At 45.5% G+C, this 25,308-nt stretch overlaps 2 protein-coding genes across 2 annotated transcripts; both read right to left on the minus strand.

The window, feature by feature from the left end:
- Positions 1-361: 361 nt before the first annotated feature.
- Positions 362-24,506, minus strand: TMEM242 (transmembrane protein 242). Its single transcript, XM_080941583.1, has 4 exons — positions 24,402-24,506; positions 23,859-23,959; positions 18,749-18,886; positions 362-952 (listed from the first exon to the last, which is right to left on the minus strand). Exons 1-4 carry the CDS (start codon positions 24,484-24,486, stop codon positions 854-856), a joined length of 423 nt encoding a protein of 140 aa, XP_080797709.1. The 5' UTR covers positions 24,487-24,506; the 3' UTR covers positions 362-853.
- Positions 4,779-5,843, minus strand: LOC308439649 (L-lactate dehydrogenase A-like 6B; the record flags this gene model as incomplete). Its single annotated transcript, XM_080941562.1, has 1 exon — positions 4,779-5,843. Exon 1 carries the CDS (start codon positions 5,775-5,777, stop codon positions 4,779-4,781), a length of 999 nt encoding a protein of 332 aa, XP_080797688.1. The 5' UTR covers positions 5,778-5,843.
- Positions 24,507-25,308: the final 802 nt, after the last annotated feature.

A 25,308-nucleotide genomic window follows, 5' to 3' on the forward strand; every position in this document is an offset into this window, starting at 1 on the left:
TAAGAATTTACAAGTCTTCGAGGGAGGCCCTCAGTTCAGGACAAGCACCCCTTTCCAAGAGCGGGTTCACCACTTTGGAGACTGGCCAATAGGAACATACCTTTCAAATTCTTAGTCATATGCAGATAAGGTAGGTCTTAAAATTTCATTAGCTAGGTGGAGGTATATATGCTGCTTATAGATATTTTTTGTTACTGAGCTTTTTTGAGAATTCCGTGTGTGAGTACATTTCCACCCCTTCCTCCACACACTCCAGCTTGTTCTGTTTCCCCTTACCCTTTCAAATCCTCGGGCTCTTCTCCAATACTGTCCCACGTAAACATCAGTGTACACACAGACACACACACCTTGCTGAGTTTTTAAAAAAACGATTTTCAGTTTTTAATTGTGAATACTTTTGTGGCTGTAGACGCGTGAGCAGGTACACACAGGCTCCAGACAAGACTTCAGATCCCCTGGAGCCGCAGGCACAGGTGGTTGTGACACCCAAAAGGCGTGTTGAGAAACAAACTGGGGTCCTCTTTGAGAGCAGTGTGTACTCTTAGCCACAGAGATTTTCTATCTTTTTTTTTTCCTGGTGACCACGAAACATAGTTTATTGTTTTAAACAGAAACATTTCCCTTTGGGCTCCCTTCCTCGAGAGGAACTTCTAGGTAATTAAACTGTTGTCTTAGCTTTAGGGAAACATTCCCTCTGTATGCCACATCTACAGCCACAGCGATGCTGCAGCCTGTGGGTTCGCCGGCCACCGGCACATGTTCCTAGAGAGGCGTCACCCCAGCCTTTTTCAGACACGGCCTTTCCTCAGCTGCCATTTCTGCCGCGGTTCTGGAGTCACCCATGCCTGCATCGTCATTTATATTTCAGGACTTCCTCCCACTCGTTGGCTGGCTCAGGGTTCTTGGGAATTGGTGGAAATATGGATTGCATCTTACTTCGAAAGTCCTTCATCTGGAAGGAAACAAAACAATATAAAACATCAAATGTCAGAAGGGAGGGACAGATGAAGCCTCATGAGGCAGCATCTTCTCTGAGAGTCACCCTACCCCACATGTGCACAGAACAGGTGACAGGCCAGGGATGCTGAGGACTGTACTGAGCACCATGACACAGCACCTGTTCTTACCAGTGTGAACTCACCAACTACAGAACAGACACCGTTGCCCTGGGTCTAGAAGGCAACATGTCTAAGTCGGCACATCCCCAGAATGTGTACAGGAAGAACAGGACGCACGGTGGCTTCCTTTATAAAGGCGCAGGGCAGTGATATGTCTGTCCATCTAAATACATGATTCAATTCAGGCCACTCAGAACTTTTAGAACTGGAGAGACAGTAGAGAGAGAGAAATGGATGACAGATATACTAGAATCTTCTTATGCATCAGTGTGGAAAACCTAGGGAGTCTGTCAGTGAAAGGCGATCTCAGCCAGAGTCAGGGAGGAGACAGGGAGGTCACAGCATGTAGTGCTGATGTGGGAGGGACTCCTAGGTGCACACTCGGCCGTCCTGCGTGTGTGTGATGGTAGCGGGCAGAGTTCTCAGCAGGTCAGTGGTGCAGGCTGACCCATCTCACGTTCCTCTGGGCTCAGGTGCTAAGCAGCTTCACAAAGTTCCCAGAACTTTCCAGCAACACATCCTTTCTGGGGGAGGCTACTGGAGATATAGGTACTTTTTCCTTCTGCTGTCGATATTATTCACTTCAAACGGAGGCTAAACTCAAGATTTACATCTTTCAGTATTTGTAAATTCTACACTAGTTCCCAGCCTCCAAATGATATATATTTGGTGACAGATTTCAGTGACAGACAGACCTTTGCTCAAAGCCCAGCCCCTCATCCTGTTTCTTTTCTTACCAGCACCTATACATGCAGAAAGGTTAGTAATGACCTGCCTGAAGAGTTGTGTAGATATGTGTGGCATGCTCACAAACCTGGGAAGGCTGAATTCACTGTAGCACTATCCAGACGTGTGCTGTATTCCAGATGCTAAGCTCTCATGGACGTAACACCACAGCATGTTTACTAGAAGTACAGCCTTATAGTTACATGCCACTTGGTGTGACTATTCTCACCAGTTTATGGAAGCTGTAGGTCAGCCATCTGGATTCCTTACACCCATTTGCTAATTTTCACATAGCTAGGTAATCACTTTACCACGGAGCCAGAATAACGCCAAATTTCCAGGTCTTTCTCGTGTTAGGTAAACATGATAACCACTGCTCACAGAAACCTGCCAGCCAGATCGTCACGATTCTACATGGCAGAAAGGATGGCCACTGCTCAACACACGAGAAACCAGAGCTGAGAGGGTAACCTGTGAAGTGACTGGCTGTCTGACTGATACCCAGGAATCTCCATGGCAACGCTGGTCCTGTGAACTACAATGACAAAGTGCCCCTAAGCCTTTTTAAAAAAAGATTTTAAACCATGAACACACACCTGGACGACCCCAGGAGCACATTACTCGTGTCCACTGATTGCTAGTACCACCCACTTCTGGAGTGAGAATTGGACTTCACCTCCTTGAAGTTAGACAGCCATGTGCTTAGTAGGTGGACAGAAGAAACAGGTCATATCCAGGCACTGAATTGCACACGTTCAACTCTCTAGGCCAGTCTGTAGAGAAATCTTGGAACCCGTGGCCTTGGTGGTGCCTCAGGGACAAAGCTGGCTCAAGTGCCATTAGGACATGGCGGGTCGCTTCCCATGACATCTGCTTCACCCCACCATGGACCCCACATGAATGAAGACTAAACTGGTACAGCACAGAGTGGGAGGATGCTGTGTGTGTGTGTGTGTGTGTGTGTGTGCGCGTGCGCACAAGTGCATACATGCATGCGGACAGGGCCAGAGGCCAACCTCAGGTGTCAAGAGCTCTCCACCTTGGTTTTTGAGGCAGGGTCTCTCGCAGGGTCTGAGGATTGCTGGGTGCAACAGGCGAATTGCCAGGGAGCCCCAGAGATCTGTTTGTCTCCTCCCAGAGCTAGAAGTTCTGGGGACTGAACTCAGGTCTTCATGCCTATACTGTAAAGAGCTTCCTGGTGTCGCCCCCAGTCCCCATCCCCACCACACTGAGATTGTTTTTATCATAGCAAAACCCAGTCTATGCTGGCTGAATCAGGAAAAGTGCTACTGACAGAAGGTATCTCTGGCCCATCACTAAATCACCCATTTGTCTCACAGAAGGCTAAAAAAAAAGCTGGAGGCTGGATGAGAGGAGACAGACACCCAAGCTCTCTTAAGATGTGACCGTTCCACCTCCTAAAGTCAGCCTACCACTCGGTCCCTTTACGTCACCACTTCCTAGGGAGTCAGAACATTTCTCCAGCTTTTCAATGAATAAGTATAGGAATTCTGACCCACAAGGAAGGGTCATATTTACCCATTCATTCATTCTAAATGGGAAGATTGCTGTCCAGTGGCTATTTGGTAATATTTACTAATCAGTGTTGGCTTGGAGCAGAGAGCAGGCACTGACCAGCCTGTTGATACAGGATCCAGGGATGACGTATCTAGTGTTCTTTCACTACCCAGTGGAGTTAGGAAGGCTAACGTGAAGCTTCTCACATTTCTGTTATTAGGCTTATTTAAGTAAAGGGCAGAGAGGTGTCTTTGCTTTCTCCTAAACCATTTTAGCATCTCATCCTTAAAGTCCAGAATCTTCAGTCCAGACAACTTAGAAATAAAAACCGAACACATAACTTTCTGAGAAATACAATCTCACTGAAATGCTAGGGACACAGTTGAGCTTTGGTCTGTCACAGAAGGGAGCTGAGCATCAGGGTTACTCTCTCAGGGCCAGGCCCACCGTGCTGCTCAGACCTGCCTGCATCTCCATTTAACATGACAGGCTCTGAGCAGTTCTCAAAGGCTCATTGTTGTAACTGCCACCCCAGGGATGCTCCGTGTCCCTGTCCTCTGCTGCCAATCAGCCAGACCACCATAGTGGATGTTAACCTAAGTCTGTTACACAAGAACGGACCGGTTCTCTCCCTCGCCCCTCCCCCTGACTCCCTCGCCCCTCCCCCTGACTCCCTCGCCCCTCCCTCCTGACTCCCTCGCCCCTCCCCCTGACTCCCTCACCCCTCCCCCTGACTCCCTCGCCCCTCCCTCCTGACTCCCTCGCCCCTCCCCCTGACTCCCTCGCCCCTCCCCCTGACTCCCTCGCCCCTCCCTCCTGACTTCTCTCCCACTGCTCTCCGATCAGCTGCAGTCCCCATTTCATGTCTTTAAAAAAAAGATTTTTAAGTGTGTTGCCTGCACATATGTATGGTACCATGTGGGTTCTGGGAACTGAACCTGGACCCTTGCAAGGTCAGCAAGCCCCATTCTTCCTCCTTCCTGTTCCCTTCATGTCTTAATAGCTCAGCTGGCAGCAGGCTGTTCCAAGACAATGAAGGCAGTCTCAAAATGTATCACAAAAAAAAAAAAAAAAAAAAAAAAAAAAATTGTGTACGCGTTACTTTTAAATGCAGGAGTTAGTTTTAAAATGGCATGTGCATGAACGTACATGTAAGCCGCCCAGAATGGATGAGGACATGCTTGTGCACTAACGCAAGTTAGCGGTTTCCTCAATGCCACACCAACAGGCAAAAAGCAGAACTTCTAACACCAACAAAGCCTTTAATGCAGTCACCCAGAGACTGAAGTAAAGTGCCCCAGCTGCTGGATGCTAGGCAACAGGAGACCTGAAAGCTGCAGCTTTCAGAACCCACAGTTCACCCCACACGCGAGCGTGCACTGCGTCTTCTGTCTTCAGTATCTTTACAAGGGTGACTTAAAACTTGAGAGCTTTCTGGACTTTCCAAATGGTCTCTGCGCTCTTTACCATCTGGGCCTCTTCTGCAGGGCTCAGCTTTATCTTTATGATATCAGATATGCCATTCTCTCCCAGGATACAAGGCACACTAAGGAACACCTCTTCTTTTATTCCGTATAAACCTTTAATTTTGGTGGAAACTGGATGAGTTTTCCTGAGATTCTTCAGAATACTCTCTGTAATGTCAGCTACAGACAGGCCGATGGCCCAGGAAGTGTAGCCTTTCAATTTGATAATTTTATAGGCACTGGCAATGACCTCTTTGTGGACATTGCCCCATTGCTCGGGGTCTTTGTTAGTTCCTATAGCTGAATTCAGCTCTTTCAGAGGCACGCCAGCGACGTTCACACCACTCCACACAGGGACACTTGAGTCCCCATGCTCTCCAAGGACCCACCCATGACAGCTTTGAGAGTGGATCCCCAGCCTCTGCCCAAGCATGTAACGGAAACGAGCCGTATCTAGGTTACAGCCGCTCCCAATAATACGGTTTTTGGGAAACCCACTCAATTTCCAGGCTACGTAAGTTAAGATATCCACTGGATTGGAAACAACAATAATTTTGCAGCGAGGGCTGTGCTTGACAATATCGGCAATCATCATCTTAAAGATAGATACATTTCGCTGGACTAAATTCAGGCGCGTCTCATCTTTCTCCTGGCGTGCGCCCGCTGTGATAACAACTACCTCAGAGTTGGCAGTGACATGGAAATCCTTGCTGCAAACAATATTTGGCATTTTCATGAAGACACTGCCATGCTGGAGATCCATTGTCTCACCCTTCATTTTGTCTTCATTACTGTCAACAAGGGCAATTTCATCACTCAAGCCTTTCGCTATGATGCTGATGGCACAAGCCATGCCAACGGATCCAGTTCCTACGATGGAGACCTTGTTGCGGAGAACCGGCTTTTCCGAGCTGATGTGCTGGATAAGTTCGCCCTTCACGGTTGCCATGGTGGATGTGGGGGTGAGGCACCACCAGGCCCGGTTGGGAGGGACCCGCAGCCCCTGACTGGGCCATAGAGCTGTACCTACTCTTCTGCTGGTCCTCAGGATGCTTGGAGTCCAGGCCATGGCTGCGTACTCAGATGGAGGAAGTGAACAGGGTGAGGAAGACAGTTGAGGCCAGAACGGCCGTTGCCAGGCAGTAGAGACGCAGGCTTCCCTCTCACTGCGACTGCGCAGTCCCTCAACAGTGCTGCGCATGGGCTCAGTGAGCAGGCTGGGCCTTCCTGCTCCTGCAACTGCCGGCCTGCACCAAAGCTTTATAAAGGGTTTCCATCTCCAGCAAGGAAATACTGGAGTTTGTTTTACCCATATTCTTTATTATTGATATATAAAGCTCAACCCAGAACCCTGGAACTATTTGTTTTCTGTTCGTAGTGTATATACCAAGAAGATTGGTTCTGGCAACTCTAGATGAAAATAAAGCTAAAACCTTGAACCACAACAAAGGTGGGTATGCTGTTCACCAAGAGGCAGCATGGCTGGAAAAATGGGCTCCTGGCTCAGTGTATCCAGCAAGAGAACCGCTTGTTCGGAAAGGATTTTTACCTGTATCCTAACCGTTGTGCACACCTGGGAAAGGCAGCAGGAAGGAGGGGCAATGTGGTTTACACCGGAAGAGCACGCTCCTTCTTTCTCCGGACAAAGAAAAGCCTGTGACTGCATCCAAATTAAACAGAGCAACAGAGCAAAACCGGCCCAGTGGTTGAGAGCGTCTGTGCCCTTAAGGGACTCAGGCTGGCTTCCCAGGACCCACATCAGGTTGTTCACTACTGTCTTTAGCTCCAGCTCTGGGGCATCGGATAGCCTCTGTGAGCACCGAGTCCACATGGTAACATAAATTTCACGGTCACACACACATTCACACACACACACACACACACACAACAAAAAACCAAAACAATAATCTTTCTCTAAGCCCTCCAATTTCTTAAGGAGAAAGATGGCCCTGTAGACCTCTAAAACGTGAAGGTATTTTTGAAATGACTTTAACTTTTAGCCAACGTATAAATTAGACTGAAATAGAAATAAAGTTGCCTTGCAAACCTGGCACTGGTTTATCTTTATCTTATCTCGTCTGTGTTTTGGGGGGCAGTCTTGTGAACTAATTTCAAATTCTACTATATAAACATTGCATTTTATGAAAAACCTAATAAACTACAAAGGCCCCAGTACAGATGATGGCATTTTCTCTCCACTAATCGATTCTGCCCCCGAGATGGAACACTCAGAGCATTTCCTCTGGGGAAGGCAGATATGCTCTCCCAAATGAGCAGCCCAGGTACAGGCAGCCGTTTAATCGTTTGTAGTTTTTCAGTTTTAGGATGTTAAGCCCTGGGGGGGAGGGGGAGGACGTATTTTATAGACATAAAGAGCAGCTCTTTCCTCCCACTGCTGGACTGCAGCCCAGGAAAACAGTGCCCAGCAGAGAGGATGGGAAATTGTTAGTAGAACCCTTAGTTTTATGACTCACTGATGGTTACATGTTTCCAAGCCAGAAAGGCTGCCTGGAGGAGACAGCCACTGTGGCACACAGTCTAAAACAGATAAGTTCCCTCCACACTGACAATCAGATTTGTGGCAGCGAGCTGTCAAAAACTGGAATTTAAAAGGACACCGCTTCCCTATCTTCACCAAAGGTGGCCAGCATTTAGAGACCTTTTAAAACACGTGGCCCTCAATAGCTCTCACTTCCTATGTTCTACTTTTCACTTGAGATTTAGCCTGACAACTGTCCCCACCTCCTCTCTGTGATGATTCTCTTGACCAGTCAAGCTGTTTTCCAGGATGAGTGCTCTTGAGTGTGAGACTCAAGGACATAAAGACTCTTAGCTGGACGGCTTCTATCCACAGTCATTTTCCTTCTGGAGATTGAGCCTCTTCAGAAACACAACCTCTGTGGCAGCCGCCTCTCCAGTCTTTCCCCTCAGTCACAACTAAATCAATTCAGAGAGGGAAAAATGACAACATTGTAAAATAAAGAATACCCCAAACAAAGTAGCTTTTTATTCACAGTAAGTCTCCTGCAGAGAAGGCAAGCATGGGCACAGGGACTCAGGCAGCCACAAGTCACCAAACAGCGCCTACCGCCTTTCTATCTTGGGTGACTCCTGGAGACCTAATTCAAATTATCTATTAAAAATGCAATGCAATATTACAGTTGAGGCAGGATGGCACTAACTGCTTTTGGTTGCATCTTTTAGGAGAGAGAAGTCAGGACCAGGACCAGCAGTGCATGTCCCACTCTGGTCAATACTCCTACTGCAGACCCCCCCCCCCCAGCCCTCTAAGCTGGGCTAGGTTTTAAAACCCCGAGTCAGCGCTGCACTCTGTAGCCCGTTACATGATTTGTTACAAACAGTTAAGTGTAAAATAGTACAGATGTGCCAGAGAGGAGTCACCCGTATTTATCAGCACACTCCTGTCCTCTAGAACAGCTCTGGGCACAGGGACAGGGGTTCAGTCAGTACTCATGGAGGAGAAGGTAGGACAGCTGGAGGACCAGGGAGAGTGGCTGGGAAGGCCAGGACCTCCCTGTGCTGGGATTCTCAGGGAAGAAGCAAATAAGATGGGAAGGCTTGGCCCCTTAGGCACTGCCTGGAAGGTTAATGAAGAAATTAAAAGACAAGCTACAAATGGACGAAGGGCACCTTAACTACTTTTCTTAGGCCTTTCTCAAACCTCTGTCACAGTCAACCAGAGACAGCATCAACACACACACACACACCACACACCACACCCATAGCGCTGGACACACAATAGAACAAATACTCGATGGCAGAGAGAATGTTTAGATCCTTCAAAACTATTTAAGACTTGAGAAATCGTGACGACACCAGCGGAGGAAATCCGCGATGAGGAACACAGGGCAGCTAAGGGGCAGGCCCAGTGTCAAGGCTGACCCGGAGTGGCTGCAGCTCCCGCAAGGAGAGCATTTTATTTGTGGTTTGAAATCCATAACACGAGGACTGAATTTTTTTTAACTAAGTTAAAAATCTGATTGTGTTGTTCACTGACTAAAGTGACCTCCAGTGAAGGTCTTTACAAGCAGTAGAGCCCAAAAGTATTTCCCTCCCTTAGAGCACGCCTTCTAAGTGGAGTACAGGGATAGGTAGAGAATCCCTCCACTCAGAACACCCTTCCCCTCCCCGCTACAGAATTAAACACGGAAAACCCCAACTGGCCCGATCCTCTGATAACGTCTCCAAATCACATTATTTTTTGCATCATCATATTCATAATGATTGATTTAATGTGAGAAAAACCCCTCAGACTAACCACTAAAAAAAAGAAAAGGATTTATTAGTAGTACACGTTTGATTTGTATAATTTTTGTATGTTCCTATGTACCCAGGGCCATGGAAACCTTTCTGTGGTGGAAAAAGCTAAGAAGCCTGGCGCTGCAGTATCAAATAATCGGGCAGCACTCACGAGCGGCTGGGGCGGGTGTGGTCAGGGGGTGTGGTCAGAGAGGTACTGAGGCTCTCCACCAGTGACCCTTCTAACAGGAAGCCAAAGAAGGGCTTTAAATGAAGGAAAGGCATGATCCATTTGACTGACATTTAAAAACTATCTCTGGCTGCCATGTGAGGAAACATCAAGGGGAAATCAAGGTGAGGCTGGGAGACTAGACAGGAAACTTGTCAGTGCGCAAGCAGATGACCACAGGAGGAGAGGGGGCGGGGCCATGCTCCGCAGTGGGGCTCATGCCGGGAAGGTTCATGGGTTAGAAGAGACATCGGGAAATAAGACAAACTAAGGCTTTTGATTTCAACTGGGAGATGAGGCAATGTGGGCATTTCCTCATTGAGGAAGATTAAGGAGATATCACAAGAGAACCAAGCATTCGGTGTTAGGAGACAAGTAGGCGAGGGAGGCTGAATGTACCGGGGAGGCAAGTCTAAAGGGCTGGAGCTATGTTTGGACATCACTAGATGGTAGACTGCTTTAAATGCCAGAGTCTAGATGAGGGAGCTGAGCGGATGAGAGACGGAGATCAGATCTGGGTGTGACGCCACTGTCTGACAGTAAAGGCAAGCTGGAGGGGCCAGCAAAGGGCGGTCCTCCTCAAAGAGGATGACGACCCGGACAACTTCAGTGCACCGCTAGAAAAGAAGCCAGATGGGGACAGGGGAGGGGAGTGGAGTCAGCAATCACAGGCAGCCTTTCCGGAGCCACTTCCATTGGGGATGCAGACAAAGGGGCCACTAGCTTGAGGAGAAATGACTACCGGAAGAGGGGATTTCAGAGCTGGAGTAACCCAGAGCATGTCTGCAGCGGAAAGACAGCCAGCAAAGGGCACGGACTCAGAGGACAGCAGCCGAGTCTTTGGGAAGATGAGCTGATGGTGGCAGTGGTGGCAGGGAGGGGGCAAACACCGACTGCCCAAAGAGCTGGGTCAGCTGTACAGTCTGTCCCTCTTAATGTGACAGTTCAGGGACAGGCGGAGTGCTTGAGCATCCTGGTAGCAGTGCAAAGAAAGGGCTGCAGCAAGGGACAGGAACACAGGCGCTATTACGACTGTCCTGTGGGAAGAAGTGGCCCCAGGTGGCAAGGCTGTGGAATGGAGGACAGGTAAGATCTGGGGGATGACAGAACATGTGAGACGTACTTAGGAATGGCAAGCTGGCTTTGCTTCCGGGCAGCTTTGTGGATGCTGCCATTGGGGAGAGTGTGACTGAACAGGTCACAGGTTGGGACACGTGACAGTTCAGTGGGGAGGAAGCTCACAGGACACCTGTGTGTATACAAGTCCAAGTGCCCTGTGCCTGCAGCACAGGTGGGAGTGCGGTCACACAGTGGCTAGACCCTGGAGAGGAAAAGATGGGGGCCAGGGGAAGGGAGAGGCTGTACTGCATGCCCAGTGCAGTGGCACCAGCCCAGAAGTGAACAGAGCTGTCAGGAGCAGCCAGACGAGAATCAAGGGGCGAAAGCCAAGGGCACGGTCAAAACCCAGAATCTTTCAACACCAACTTGAACTTCATCAGTCATCGAAAGAGGCCAAGTCACACCCGGCACAAGTTTCAGAATGAAAACAGATGCAGGGCATGAAGAGTTCATTTATTTTTGAAACAGGCTCTCCTGAGGTAGCCCAGGCTAGCCTTCAAACTAGAGATTCTTCCATGTTCTGGGATTACAGATGTGTGTAATGTCACCAGGAACAGCATACAAATAAATAAATGACTATGAACCTAGGTTGACCCCAGCGCCCATCTGAGGGCTGGTGCAGTAGGGCGCACCCGGAGTCTAGGCCTGGGGAGGAGACCTGGGGCTTGCTGGCAGACAGTCTAGCCAAATTAGCAAGCTGGACGAGAGACCCTGACTCAAAAAGTAAGGCGGAGAAAGTTCAAGGAAGTTGCCTAACATTCACTTCTGGACACACGTACACCTACACACAGTTTCTAATATAATATGGAAATCTTTGAGTTAGAAAAACTCAATTTCAGAGAGTCTTCATTTTCTGTATACAACTGACACTAATTATATAGAAATCTATCAACATATGTAATGCCCTGGGATGTTACTCATCTGTAAGAGGCTGATCAATAAGAGGTAATGGTGTCAAGTCTTTCTGCATGCAGGGCTGTATTTAGAGAGAGCTATTCATGACAGCACGGTTAGCTCAGTGACCAGGACAAAGGAAAAACAAAATCCCAAACAGGTGAAGTCAAGGATACCCCATCCTGTGCAGCACTTGTGGGAATATCGAGGTGACAAAGCCTGGTTTGTGTGAGGCTCTGAACACCAAGGCCCTTAGGGTACCACTTACCTTTCACTTAAGTGACACACTTTTCTACTTTATAAAATACTTTTGAGACCAAAATTTAGTTTATAAAGGAAAATTAGTGGGTTTTTAAAGAAGTAGTTTGGAAATGTGCCCAAAGAGCTGATTCCCCCTCCCTAGACATAAAAAAAAAAGTATGCAAGTCATTATCGCCCACTTCAGACTGAACAAGACCACGTGATTCAGGCCCTCTGTCACCAAATTGCTCTTCCACATTTATATCAAATGCCTCTCCCCAGTTTGAGTTAGGCCATTAGAGCTGCCGCAGTGGAATAGGAAATAAGGGTGACAGAGATGTTCTTGTCACCTCAGACTTGAACTGACTAGCTGATGCACGGTGCTATTTCCAATCCATTTTAAAATGATTCCAGGAAAATATTCCTCAGTCTGCGAGGCTGACAAGGAAGCGCTGCTGGTCACGACGACTCTCCTCTGCCGTTCCAGCAGACACTGGCAGGAGGAGGAGAGGGAGAGTGGTAATCAGAGCAAGAAACTGGCTCTTTTTCCTGGGGGCAGAGCATTAGACTAGGCCACTCCAGAATAGCTGCCATTAAACAATTTGCCAGGAGACTCAGACTTGCTTTTAACCTTTAGCTGAAGCAGTGAGACACCCAGGACTTAAAAGCCTGCTTCCCTTCTTTGACACCTTCCGAGTTAAAGCCTTTCTACAACCTTCCTTAAACATGGGTCAGCTGCTTCATTTGAGACGTGTCAATGAAATAAACTAGGGATAAATGTACTCATAAGGGACACTGGTGAGATGGACCCATGTTCTAATAAGAGACACTGGGTAGACACACCCCATAAGGCACACTGGTAAATACTGATGAAAATTAAAATGAGTGCATCCTCTCTGTCCTAGCAGAAAGACACCCTTCCCAGAGTCTCTAAGGGTAGAGAGTCAAATGCCCACTTCTGAAAACAGTTCACATATGCTTCATTTACACACCCAACTTTCTGATTTTTAAAGGGAAAGATGCAGGGCTCAGGGAGAGTAGCAACCACCATCAGAAAAGGAAACTGGATGGGACCTGGGGACATCACAAGAGTTTAGACACAACTATCCCCAGGTGAGTCTTCACAGCCAGACATCCAGCTCAACATCTAGTAGACTGGCAAACATTACAGAGAAACAGAACTCACCAATGGCCAGAGACCTAGGAACCATGTGCACCCTCCCTTACCTTCTCAACTTTTCTACACAGCCCCTAGCAACACACATCAAAAACATTTTAAAATACCTCTTGCTTCAACATTAGCATCTTCCATCTTTATGAAGTTTTCTTAATCAAGAAAAGTACAATAAGATGTATGCCTAACAGATTCATTATAACACTTAATAGAGAAGAGTTGGTCCCAGCGGCAGGGGCTAATGAAGTAGATTATAGTATGTAATGGAGTACCACGCAATCATTAAAAGTGATGAAGATTTATGTACTCTACTGTGTGAGGATGGCCCCATGGCTGTTCAGTGAAAAACATCCCAGCGTAGCACACCCAAGCTGGAGCACTTCCATCTGATGCTACAGTTGTGTCCTCAGAGAGAATAGGACTGAGAGAAAAGCCATGTCTGACCAGTGATCCCAGCTCAGGGGGTTCTGTGGCACCTTCCACAGGCATGTTTTTAATCATGAGTAGCTAAAGAAAAAATTATAAATTACATTTTAAAAACCATGTGTAGACATTTTAACTTAAACACAGACACACATTCATTCATAATTTGGATTTTGAATGTTCCCCCAGAGGTCCACATGCTCAAACCTTAGCCTCAGCATGGTGCTAATAGATGATGGGAACTCTGGGGAGAGGGCCCTGTGGGGGAGGGTCAGGAGTATGCTGGGAAGGATCATTTGGGATGCAGACTGTGCAAGTCCTTCTGTCTGTCCCTTAACTGGTGATGTGAGCGGTTCTACTGCACCCTGCATGCTGGCCACTGCTGTCATTTCCTCCCGAGCAGAAAACAATGGGTCGTTCAGTCATAGACTGATTTCCAAAACTGCAGGTTGAAGACTTTTTCCCTGAGGACATTCATGATCTCAGACAGCTGTTACAGTAACAGGTAGCTGACCAACTGCTATACAAAGGCAAATCCTTCCTTTTTCAACAGTTAAAAAACAGTAAAAGTTAGATCTCCACTTGTTCATTAATTTAAAATTAAATCTCTAGATAATTTAAGGTAATTTGCCGCAACAGAGAAAATGTTCATTCCTGGGTTTTATTACAGTTTAGCTCCTACAAAGGCAACAGATGTAAATTATAAATTCTTACTCCACCGGGCACTGCAAACATTCTATACAAGCCACGAAAGAGGCCTAGCCTTACAAGAGCAGAGACAATGATGGTGAGCCTGTGACCTCTGGACTGGGAGGGGCGTCTGCACTGTCCTTTCCGCAGACATACGACGTAATATAAAACATTCCACATATTCTCACACTCAGGAATGTCAACTGGTGATGATTCTGAGGTGACTGCACAGCACGGGGCCATAGGCAGAGCACAACCACAGTCCCTTCTACAGTTATCAACCTTGACCTTCTGAGAGAGAGATTGAGAGAGAGAGAGAGAGATAGATAGATAGATAGATAGAGAGAGAGAGAGAGAGAGAGAGAGAGATCAACCCCCAACTAATACTATCTAGTAACTAGTAAAGGACACTAGTGACAAAATTAACAAGTCAGCACAAGAAACATGCCAATGACTAAACAGAAACTTGCTTTCCTCCACAAACAGGAGGTTTCCACTTGAGATAGTACTTCTCTCTATTTGCTAAGCCGTCTGTCCGAGTAACAATCTACTCACTGCGTACTTGCCAAGGCTGACTGGCCTGTCCTGGAATCCCGTGCACAGCTGGTTTAAGGAGGGAACCAGAAACCCACAGGAAATGTTTTCCAACTACCTCTGCCCCCACTGAGATGAAATACTGCCTCAGTCATACTCAAATGACAAAATACCACAATTAAACCATAATTCAGAATGACCAGTGAATTTACATAAAGCATCAAGCTGTACTTGTGGGCTCAATACTGGTTAGGGCATTGGGGTGGATAGATTCTGAACTTGGAGGGGTTTCTAAAGGCATCACACCTTTAACCTTGGGCAAGGTTGGTGCTTTGGCCAACGAATGTAAAAACTTCTAGCAGCTGTCCTTTTTGTGAACTTTTGCTTAAATGCCACACCACTACAAAAGATACAAATGTAGTTTTACACTTGATGTATTCTATGTGTTCTCTGTGCAATGAAATTTCACAATAACTATGGGTAATAAAGTAAAGCAAAAACATTTTAAGACACTGAAATTTGGATTTGAGCAATTTAAACATACAGGCCAGCAGGGGTAGCTGTGAATTAAAAACAGGAAATGTTAAGCTCTTCAGGTGAGCTGCTCACAACCAGCCACTAGATGGCAGGCAAGAGGAACTGAATTTACAGCAGAGAGCACAAGTCAAGGCAGCAATAGTAGACAATTGAGTTGGTTTTGCTCTGCCTGCTTTTATCCAGGAATGGCTACCTCCACAGTGCAGAAGTGTGGGTCATCCCAAGACTGTCACCTTAAGTTATAGAAAAGTGGCACCTCCCCAAATGAGGCTAGACCCAGAGATTCAAGTTCACTGCCTGTCTCAGGGCAGACCCCAGCTTTCACTCAAACTGCCAGTGTAGGGCTCCGCACACTGTCTTCTAGGAGCCTGGAACAGGGTTATGACCTGTCCTAATGTGTCACACAGAGCCAGCTTGGGGGTAGCCCAACAAAGGAGTTCTAGAGGACTAATTTGATGGATTAGCAAATGCTCCCACCCTGTAAGACATGCCCTGGCACAGGGTTTGGTTTCCTGAGAGGTGTCTCTGGAGAGCAGATGGACCCACAAGCCCAGTGACCTCTGAAGTGGGAGAGAGGCTGTCCACGTTCTTTCCCTACAGGACAATATGATGCAATGTCAGAGGCCGCAGCTCCTCACAGTCAGTAATGCTAACTAGAATTTTTTTCTCCCTCAAATATTTTACTTAGGTAATAATCCTCTTATTGGTGCCATAAAACAAAGTTGTTCATGTTCTAGAAACGAAAATAGCAGTCTGGCCCATAAAGGCAAATCCTCAGGAGTATGATAACCTAGTTTTGTTGGTCTATGAAAATTTAGATTGATATGATGACTCTTTTATTTTTCTCCCTTTTATTGAAAATAGACCTTTCCTTCCAGTTCCCTCCTACCTCCCCTCATGCTGATCCACCCCCTTTCTGTCTAGGAACCGGGAGCCCCACTGTCTCTCATTAGAACACAAACAGGATTCTAAGGGATAGTAATAAATGACCGAATAAAACTGAACTATCACATTGAAGTTGGACAAAGCAAATGGAAGGAAAAGAGCCCAAGAGAATGCATGAGAAACAGAGACCCGCTCAACTGCACGTCCCATAAAAACACTAAACTGGAAGCCATAATCACACACGCGCAGAGTACTAGAGAGTAAAAAGACATAAGATAATATACACAAAATAATAACATGGAAAAGCTCTGAAACGACATTGTGAGAAGTAGCCTTCAAAGATGCTGTAGAGTTCATGGTCTGTTGGCCATCCAGAGCTGGGCGTGCAGCCTTAAGAGTAGTTTGCTTCCCAGTGAGACTCCCTTGGAGGAGACCCAGTTTTCATTTGTAAATGCAATTGGATATAGCTTCGGATTAAGGATGGGGCATGTATCCACTCTCCTTTCAGGTCTAGGACCCGGGCAGGCCCAGTGCCTCAGTCTGTGTTAATCATGTTGGTTTAGAAAGCCTTGTTTCCTTGGTGTCCCCCGTCCCTCTTTCTGCCTTTTCTTCCATTGGCTTCCTTGAGGCGCCCCTGGAGGGGATTTGATGGAGACATCCCATTTCTTCAGTCTCGATCTCTGCACAGTATGGCTGTGAGTCTCCTGTCTCTGATGCAGGTGGAATCTTCTCTGATGATGGCTGACCAGGGCACTGATCTATGAGTGTAGCACAATGTTATCTTATTGCTACCTTTGTTTTCTTTTTAGAACTGAATTTGGTTCTACTCTAGGTCCCTGGGCTATTTAGTCTCAGGTTCTTGGTCAACCAAGCAATGACAGGTGTGGGTTCCATCTCATGGAATGGGCCTTAGGTCATATCAGATACTGGTTGTTGCTCCCACAGCTTCCCATCATCCCTGCCCCAGCAGATCAGCACTGAAGATCAGAGGGTGGCTGGCTGGCTTGGTGTTTCCTTTCTCCTTCGGTAGAGTGCAGAGCACTTTCTTGTACCAAAGATGCTGGAATGCAGGGATGAAGGCTCTAAGCAGGAACCAGACCGTCTTCTCCATGTTCAATGAGCTGTGTAGGTGCTGTTTTCAGCAATGGGGCCTTGCCTATGACGACTCTTGTAGTCACAGAGTACCTGTATTCTCCACCTCAGCTCTCACCCCGCTGATGACCTACAGCACTAAGTACTGGGGACACAGGGTGTCAGCACCACATAGCTAATGCAAGAAGCACCAGTGACTATCATTTTTACAGGAGCAGAGGTGTCCCCAAATCGACCTCAGCCAGTCAGGGAGGTCTCCCGAACTTCCCCAGCTGTGCTTTATTTTTGAGTACAAATTAATAAAAATGACATCATACATACAGATGGGTACATTTGGGAGCTATGAGCATCCTGTACAGTCTTTTAAAAAAAGCAATATTGATACTACAGTGAGGTTTCTAGGAAAGTAAATCATTTACCCATAGCCTACTGATTTGTTCCCAAATTTCTGTCCACATTCTCTCTCACAGTTTTTCAGATAGCCACTCTCTTGTCATATACAGCTATAAATCTTTTGTTCACTTGCCCCAATATCCTAAGCAATTTTCTGCTTCAGGGGATGGCTTAAGAAGTCTCCTCTTCTATGAGGAGAGAAAGGCCAGCCCTGTAGGACTAGGAAAACTTGGTGAGCTATCAGATCAGTCAAATCCAACACTCCTTTCCTCTCCCCCCCCCCCACTTTATTTCCCATCTTAGCTAGTGGAGGTAAAGTTGAAAAACTTAGGCCCTGAACTTCAGAGCTGAGTTCCAAGCTCAAGTCTGTTGGCTGAAAGGTATGCTGTGTTAAGCAAGCGACCCAACCTCACCAGTTCCCAAAAGTGGCATCTTCTAGTTAGCTATGTCTACATGGCTGGTCTACTGTCTGAAGTGGGAGAGATGAAACAAATACCAACAATCACCAATAGTCCTTCACTGACAGGTTTTCTGAGGGGTCCCCAGTCCACTGTGAGAAATATGAACAGGCAACAGAGGCAGCGCAGTAAAGATGGAGGTGAGCGCAGGCACGCCATGTCTTCCCATGTACTGTGAGCCAAGAGTATGAGTAAAGCTTTCCTTTGTAAGATGTGCATTGGTCACGGTGTCTTCAATCAAACAGTGCCTAGGGCACGTGCCTATCTCAGTCAGCTCAAGTTCATAAGTCCCACACAGAGCCTGGTTTACCCAACACCTGCTCCTCCCATGTTGTCCCATCCACGTTCTCCGTGCTCAACACAGAGCCTGGAGACGTCCCAGACTTCGCCAGGACTCCAAGCTGACTGTGGTATAAGAAAGCTCTGAGCCACCAATACGACCAGCTGCAGGCCGCTGTCTGACTCCTCTCCGCCTGACAGCCTGGTCTACAGAGATTCCCACTGATTACTTAAGACAAAGAAACCAGTCATTCTTAGTGCATAATATTTAGTTCAGGGTATCCATTTTACACACACACACACACACACACACACACACACACACACCATGCATGCACACATGCATGGGTACTTAGAACTTTTTTCTGAAACATGTATATAATATATTAATAATTTGAGCAACTAATTAAACTGTTTTATTATGTATATGGATGTCAAACAATATACAAAGTGGTTCCAAATCACTAACTTTATTTAACAAATAACACCAATTTATACAGAAGGAGCATTAGCTCTAAATCAGGCATTAATTATATTTGAAAAACTTATATTTACAAGTTACTACTAACAAGTTGCCTATATATTGGGAAGAATTTAGTCATGTTCTGGATCATTACTTCAGAAGATAGGGACCAAATTACATGCAAATTTGAAAACCAAGAACTTTAGATAACACAAGTCAACAGGCAAGTATCACAAGGCTAGGTACTTACGCTGTGAACGCCCAAGGCTTTCCACACTGCAAAGCTGATCACACCAACTCCACACCATGCATAAAGAGAACCCCAGCCCAGGGCTCTTAGGGCAAGGGAAGACCCACTCTCTGGTAAGGCAGCTGTGGCCATAGTGCCCTGGAATGAATACAGAAAATTTGGGTAAAATACTCAGAAAATGTTTAGAAGTGTTGGAGGGAATCACAGTGCTCCCCATGTAAGCAACCTGGCTCTGGGAGGCCAGCCCAGCCCTAGGTCAAGTAGCATCTTCACTACTTCTGTAAGCAAGTTCTCTGACTCGTGGACATTTGTATGTGGGGGCACTGTGGTCACTTATCCTTCCAGAAAAACCTAGAACATTCCACCAAGACCCACTGGCATTTTCATTAAAACAGCATTTGAGGAATTAGCTAATCTTATAAGGATATGGATTTATAACACTCTGCCTCCCACCTAGAAAGGTAGTTTCAGTTCACTAAAGTTCTCCTCTCTTTTAGAGTAACTGTCCTCACACTGCTTAGCATACTTCTGAGCACAGGCACACGTGCTGCGTGATAGCAGGTGCTGTTCCTGGCATGCAGAAAGCTTTCTTTAGCCACTTTCTATTATAGACACATACACTCTAATATCTTACTCTTCTCCGCATTGTGACAGTTTCTGCCAGGTCCCACTAGCACCCTGACTTTTTTTAAAAAATAGAAATATGCCGTTTTATTATAAAGAATCTCACAAAATGAAAATATTTCAAAAAGGAAGCTAAGCTAACAACCTCCACCTACAGAACTGGGGAAGACGGGGCAATGTAAGTGTTTTCTGCTTGTCCAGGATGGATGGGAAGGTATAAACAGAACCAATCTAAACATGGCTGATATTACCCAAGCCTGAGAAGGGGTCCCAGAAGATCCAGTCACCTCTTCTAAACAGCTTAATAGAGCTCCTAAGCAGGTACTAGAAAGTCCAGGATTTTGTCTTCTGGTTTTCTTTCCACTCAGACCTATGTGGTTCAAAACTAAGACCTGGGGCAGGATGGACGAAGGAGCTCTGGGAAGAGCTCTCCCAGCACCACTGCCCTGCGCTCTGGCCCCTGGTTCCTATCTAGTCCCTGGGGATATTAAATTTAATATACAGAGGAATAGAAAATATAAAATCTGAGAAATTGAGGGAAAGTGGGGAGCTTGGGGAGAAGATGGAGCTGCAGACCTGGCTCAGGCCAACGTGACCTCTTCTTTGATACCTCTGGCTTCTGGCATGAAGCTCTGAGCTCAGATCTCCAGCCTCACAGAAAGCAGCCATGTACCCACAAATAACAGAGATTGAGAAAGACCACACACACACACACACACACACACACACACCAAGATTATTTAATTTAGTTATTTTCCCTTACATTCAAATCCAAACAATATTTTGATATAGTAAAGTAGCTTTTATAATCTGTAATGTAATTTTAAATTTTATTTCTTTATTAGAATTTAAAGCTGTATCAAAAGGATGTCTGGTAACCTGGCCGTTTTGTTATACTCACAAAAGGGGTTTGGAATAACTCAGGTATGTGATGAAGTCCAGCCAGGTCATGACACCAAGACAAGCAGAGCACTGGATGACTTTTGGTAAGTAAATTCATATATACATGTACATCAATTCTGCATTTCCAACTGTCCTAACCAAATGGACACATAAGACACCCATAACACACACACTTTTCACACATGGCACTTCATTCAGTCTCACAACCATGTTTAAAACCAGCGTGTGAAAAGTAATGGTTTAAAAAATAATCTTTGAGGGATGCAGATACAGTTTGGTGGCCGTATGCATGGTTGTCTAGCGTGTCAGCCCTGGGCTCTAATCCCAGTTCTTACACACACCCAGACACACTGTGTCTGTTCCCACACACACCCTCTCTGTATCTCTTTGCAGTGTGTGTGTGTGTGTGTGTGTGTGTGTGTGTGTGTACAGAACAAAGAAGCTTGAGGGAATATTTTTTTTACTTCAGTTTGTGCTTTCCTCTTTCTTTTTATTCAAGGAATTATAAAGAAAAATATATTAGCTCGCTCAACACTGTTCTTTTTCAGCTTTTGGCTTCCTAGCAAAAGACTAGCAGTTAGAAAATAAAGCACCAATTATCCTCGTGAAATAGAAAGATCACAGGCAGTCCTCAAACAAAAGGGTGGTCATTTGAAAGTCCTTTTGGGTTGTAATTTGAATTTGTCCCCAGGCTAAAGCACAGCTTATTAAAGAAAAGCATTGCTGAAAGCAGTAACTTTCATTCCTTAGGTGGGGGAGTGCCATGTTAGACCGAAGGCTAAATCTATGTGTGCCTGGGTCAGGCTGTGTGGTGTGACCTTTGCCTCCGTGGGCTGTGTGTGTCAGGTGTGGGAGGACTTAAGAAGAGTGGATAACAACAGTAACCTTCAGCTGTCAGGATTAGGGCTGTGAGAAGTCCTCTGGGTGGTGACTGAGGCTCGCTGACCACGTGACATTCTTAAACCAGTGCTCAGTATAGACTCAGCAACTGTGCTCTTGGGTGAGATCTGGTAAGTGGAGAGGTGCTAACTTCAACATTTCCCCCACGTGGGGCAGATGTTCAGAACATTTCAGCCACCTGTGCAGTGTTCCTTTACACATAAGCTCCAAAGATGTTTAACTATGTGAGTCTTATCAATATTTAATGTATTAGAAATTAAAACTGACACATTTACACTTTAGTCATTTAAAAGATTTAAAAGTACCAAATCCATTACTATAATAATATAAACTCATTTTTATATTAGAATAACTATCTTTCCAAACAAAAACACACACAGAGGGCCACTGTTTTATGCTTTTGTTAACCTCTTAAATGTCCAGCCTAGAAGCTGGCTCTTCGTATCTGTAGTCAACCTGCTGTAAATGCTTTCTTAAGATTTCTCAATGATAGCTGAAGCGTATGACTAAAACCCGGGCCTCACACTGATGTGGTTAGAAAAGAAAGTGTTTTACTAGCTTCCCTTCTTTGTAATAAACTGGTACTAAACAAAAAGGCCTTCTGACGGTAGGTTGCCATATGGAGTCCTATTAATAAAAATTTCTGCCATTTTTAACATTGAAATTCACCAGTCAGCTCTGTACTCTGAATGGACACTATGTCACACAGAGTGACTGCTCAGAAGGTATTGGTATCCAAATTATACAGATCTTTCAACTGGTGACTCCATGTGTTAAACAATATTTTTAAGTCATCATCAAATCATAGCATGTCATCCGAAAAGCTGTTAAGAATGGAGAAGTTGTCAAGTGGGTGTTGCTAGTTACGTGTCTAAGTGTTTTCAGGTGAAAGCTTATTAACACTGGCAACAAAGATTGACAACTGCTTTCCTCAGGAGCCAGGCCTACTTCGTGGTTTTAAGAAGATGTCTGCCATAAACAGCCACTTCTGAGTGACTGACAGTGTGTGGTTGTTCCTACACAAAGATACTGGGTGGGGAACACATTGATTCAGCTGGTAAGGCAGCTGCTTCTTCTAGAGAAAAACATCTTCACTATCAAGCAGAGGTGCTTCACACACATTTACCACCTCCCGTGAAACTTAAAAGTCAGACATATCCAAGTGTCATTCTTGAATAGTTAATAATTTTACTGCTTCAACAATGACATTTACCTAATGCTGGTTCCTTTTGATTCTTTTAAAAACTACTGGTGCATTACAGACTGTAGGAACTGTTTTATACCACCACCACCATGACAATACCTCTGCTCTGTGCGATCAGTGGGTGTCTCTAAACATGAATAGGAAGTTAGTTTTCCCGAGGACCATCAGGATTTTGTGGACCACAGTTTACAAGTGCGTCAGACCACAGACGGCATGTGTTCTGCCAATCCCACAGCAGAACAAAGAACCAAGTTGTCAGTATGTGGAAAGAAGACGATCCCTGGTTTTCATGAGATTCTCACAACACAGATCCCTGATGCAAGGGTTTATTATAATTAAACCTGCGGTTTGGAAACCAAACAAAGCTCAGCTGTTAAAGGACCAATACTGGTTAGGCCTTAATGACATCTGCCACAAATTAATTTCTTCTCTAAAATTATTACATAATATAGGGAGAAAATGGCCCACCAGAGCCACAGATGTGGTCTTAGTAGCTCCATAAGCCTTTAGAGTATTGAGAGGGAATTGGAAAGCATTTTAGATACATTTTAGTCTCTTGTAATTACAGTATTCAAAGCTTAAGTATGCCTATTACAGATAAGTGAAAGGAAATTCAGTTGGTCTATGGTTTTTCATATAAAATTCTTCCATAGCACACATCAAGCTAATTACAGTTACTTGTGTGAATATCTAATTGTGTCTCTCACAGGAGACATTTGAATTCCTGATAGACAGGCATATTTATTTTTGTATCCTTTTCACCTTAATCAGAGTGCCTGAAACATAAAAGATCCCAAGTAAACAATTGCTGAGGTGAAGTAAACAATAAATCAGCAATATAGGTGGGTGGGAGGGGAAAAGACAAAGTATTATGAATAACTACACATACATATCAAGAAAGTCCCTGCCAACCAGAGAAAGCAGGTACAACAAATGTACAACCTTGAAGAACAATGATCTTCTGTCTCAAGTGAGTTATAGTTAGTTAGCCAATGCTTTCAGAGCACCTACTATGTGCCAGACACTTTATAGCCACTGCATCTGAATAACATCTGGGCCTTGCATTAAAACACAAAAACTAAATTTTCACTCGTTCTAAAGAATGTCAAAAATGTTAACATCTATGAAATAGATATACTTCAGGACCATAGATATAAACCAGGACCATAGTTTAAGTTTTTCTTTCAAAGCAGGGTTTCTTATTATCAATACTAAAATTATTTATTCATGCTGTAGGGAAAACATGAATAAGTTTCCAAAGTTTTTCTCAGTTATTCTTTGAAATCTCTTTCTGTTAATTTTAAGGAAGCACACAGAAAAAGATCAAGACTGACAACTAGTATAGTTCTTAAACTCAGGAAAGGTTTGTGGGTGTATTTTTAGAAGCAATGTGAACGACGTTCACTATATTTTCTAATGAAAAAAGATGTCCTTTGTTAAAAACAATAGCAATGCTATGAATGGATTTCAGTCACAAACCTTATTGAACCATTCAGGGCTTTTCTTTTTAGCTAATGACAACGTTGTAACAAATCCAGCTAGCATTCCCGCTGCGGCTGCAGAACCAAGGAAAATTCCACCTGCCAAGAATTGGGAGAAGATATTTAAAATGAAGCTTAAATTAAAAAAGATTTGCACAATGAAGTCGCAGATACTCTCAGGATTACATTCAAAACTCGAAACGTCATGGCTAAGCGGCTCTTGGGAAACGGGTCTGAGAATGGGTGTGTTTTCCCTTCCTTCAGTCCTTTAGGACAGCAGCCCGAAGATTTTCCACAGGAAGAAGGGATAGTGGCAATCAGAAAAGGGCAGGGCACAAGAAAAAAACTATAGATAAGGATGAGCAAATACAGTATGGACTAGAGACTAGATGGCAGTATTTACCCGCCCCTGTCCAAGGAGACTTCACCCCGTGAGTGACATATGGGTCCCACTGGTTGAGTTCAAAATAAAGCCTCAGATACCTATTCTGAGAACGGAATGTGTTCCAAAGCACCCCAGCCCAGCGCAGGGCAAGCATACCTTTTACCAGGAATAGCCGATCGTTCCGAGACGCCGGAGCTTCTAATGGAGTAGACTCTCCGGGCCCAGAACCCGGGTTCTCCATATTTAAAGTCTCCTCTACCGTTTCCGTTTTCAAAGAGGCCCGTGTGGAAACTCAAGGGAGAGAGAAGAAAGGTTCCGCAGCTGCCTTCCCTGTGCATCCTGAAGAAGGGTCCGGATCCCCGCGTATTCCCATTTACACTCTTGTAGTGAGAGAAGACAGAAAGGGTTCTCTCTGTCCCCAGCGCAGAGCCGAGGGCGACGTCCCACAACACCGCCCTCCTGGGAGGATCACTTGCCTTAGTGCAAGGTGACGATTTGTTGAACTTCAGTAAGTTTTTTTTTTCCTTTGTCTATTTGAAAGAATACTCGGTTCCGACTCTAGGAGGCAGTGAAAGGTCGCAGATGGAGCCGGGAGCCGCGACTCAGCCTGGCTTGGATCCTGTAGCTGTTTACCACTCCAGATGCACTTGCACTGCATCTAAGCGCTAACACGCCACGATCCTAAAAAGCAAGCCTCAATATCTTCCCTGTTTCTTTCTGAGAAATTTCGAAACAGTTGTTTCTTCAGGTTTAGGTGACGTGCCCAGTCCTGGAAGAGAACCGTCCTGACAGCTCCGAAGCACGTGTACTTCTCAAGATCTGATTTGCCTGCCTGCAGTCTACGCGCAGTATTGCCTAAATGAATGAATGGTGCCACTCTAGTCAGTAGAGCACAGAGGCCCTCTCTCAGGGCTTATTAACACTGGCTCCAAGGTTGCCCCGGGGTTGCCGGGATCCTTAGCAGCCTGCAGAAGGGACGATGTGCCATTAGCAATTGACTGAGTCAATTGTTATTGAGGAAAGGAGGCTAGTGGGAAGTAACCAGGCTCTTGAGAAACATGAC

This window comes from Micromys minutus, assembly GCF_963924665.1.
Source record: "Micromys minutus genome assembly, chromosome: 30".
NCBI lineage: Eukaryota > Metazoa > Chordata > Mammalia > Rodentia > Muridae > Micromys > Micromys minutus.

Coding starts and splice junctions, on each gene's coding strand:
- TMEM242 (XM_080941583.1), bottom strand. CDS start 24,486: ATGGAGAACCCGGGTTCTGGGCCCGGAGAGTCTACTCCATTAGAAGCT. Junction 23,960..24,401: donor TCGGCTATTCCTGGTAAAAG/GTATGCTTGCCC, acceptor AATTCTTGGCAG/GTGGAATTTTCCTTGGTTCT. Junction 18,887..23,858: donor GCCCTGAATGGTTCAATAAG/GTTTGTGACTGA, acceptor TATTCATTCCAG/GGCACTATGGCCACAGCTGC.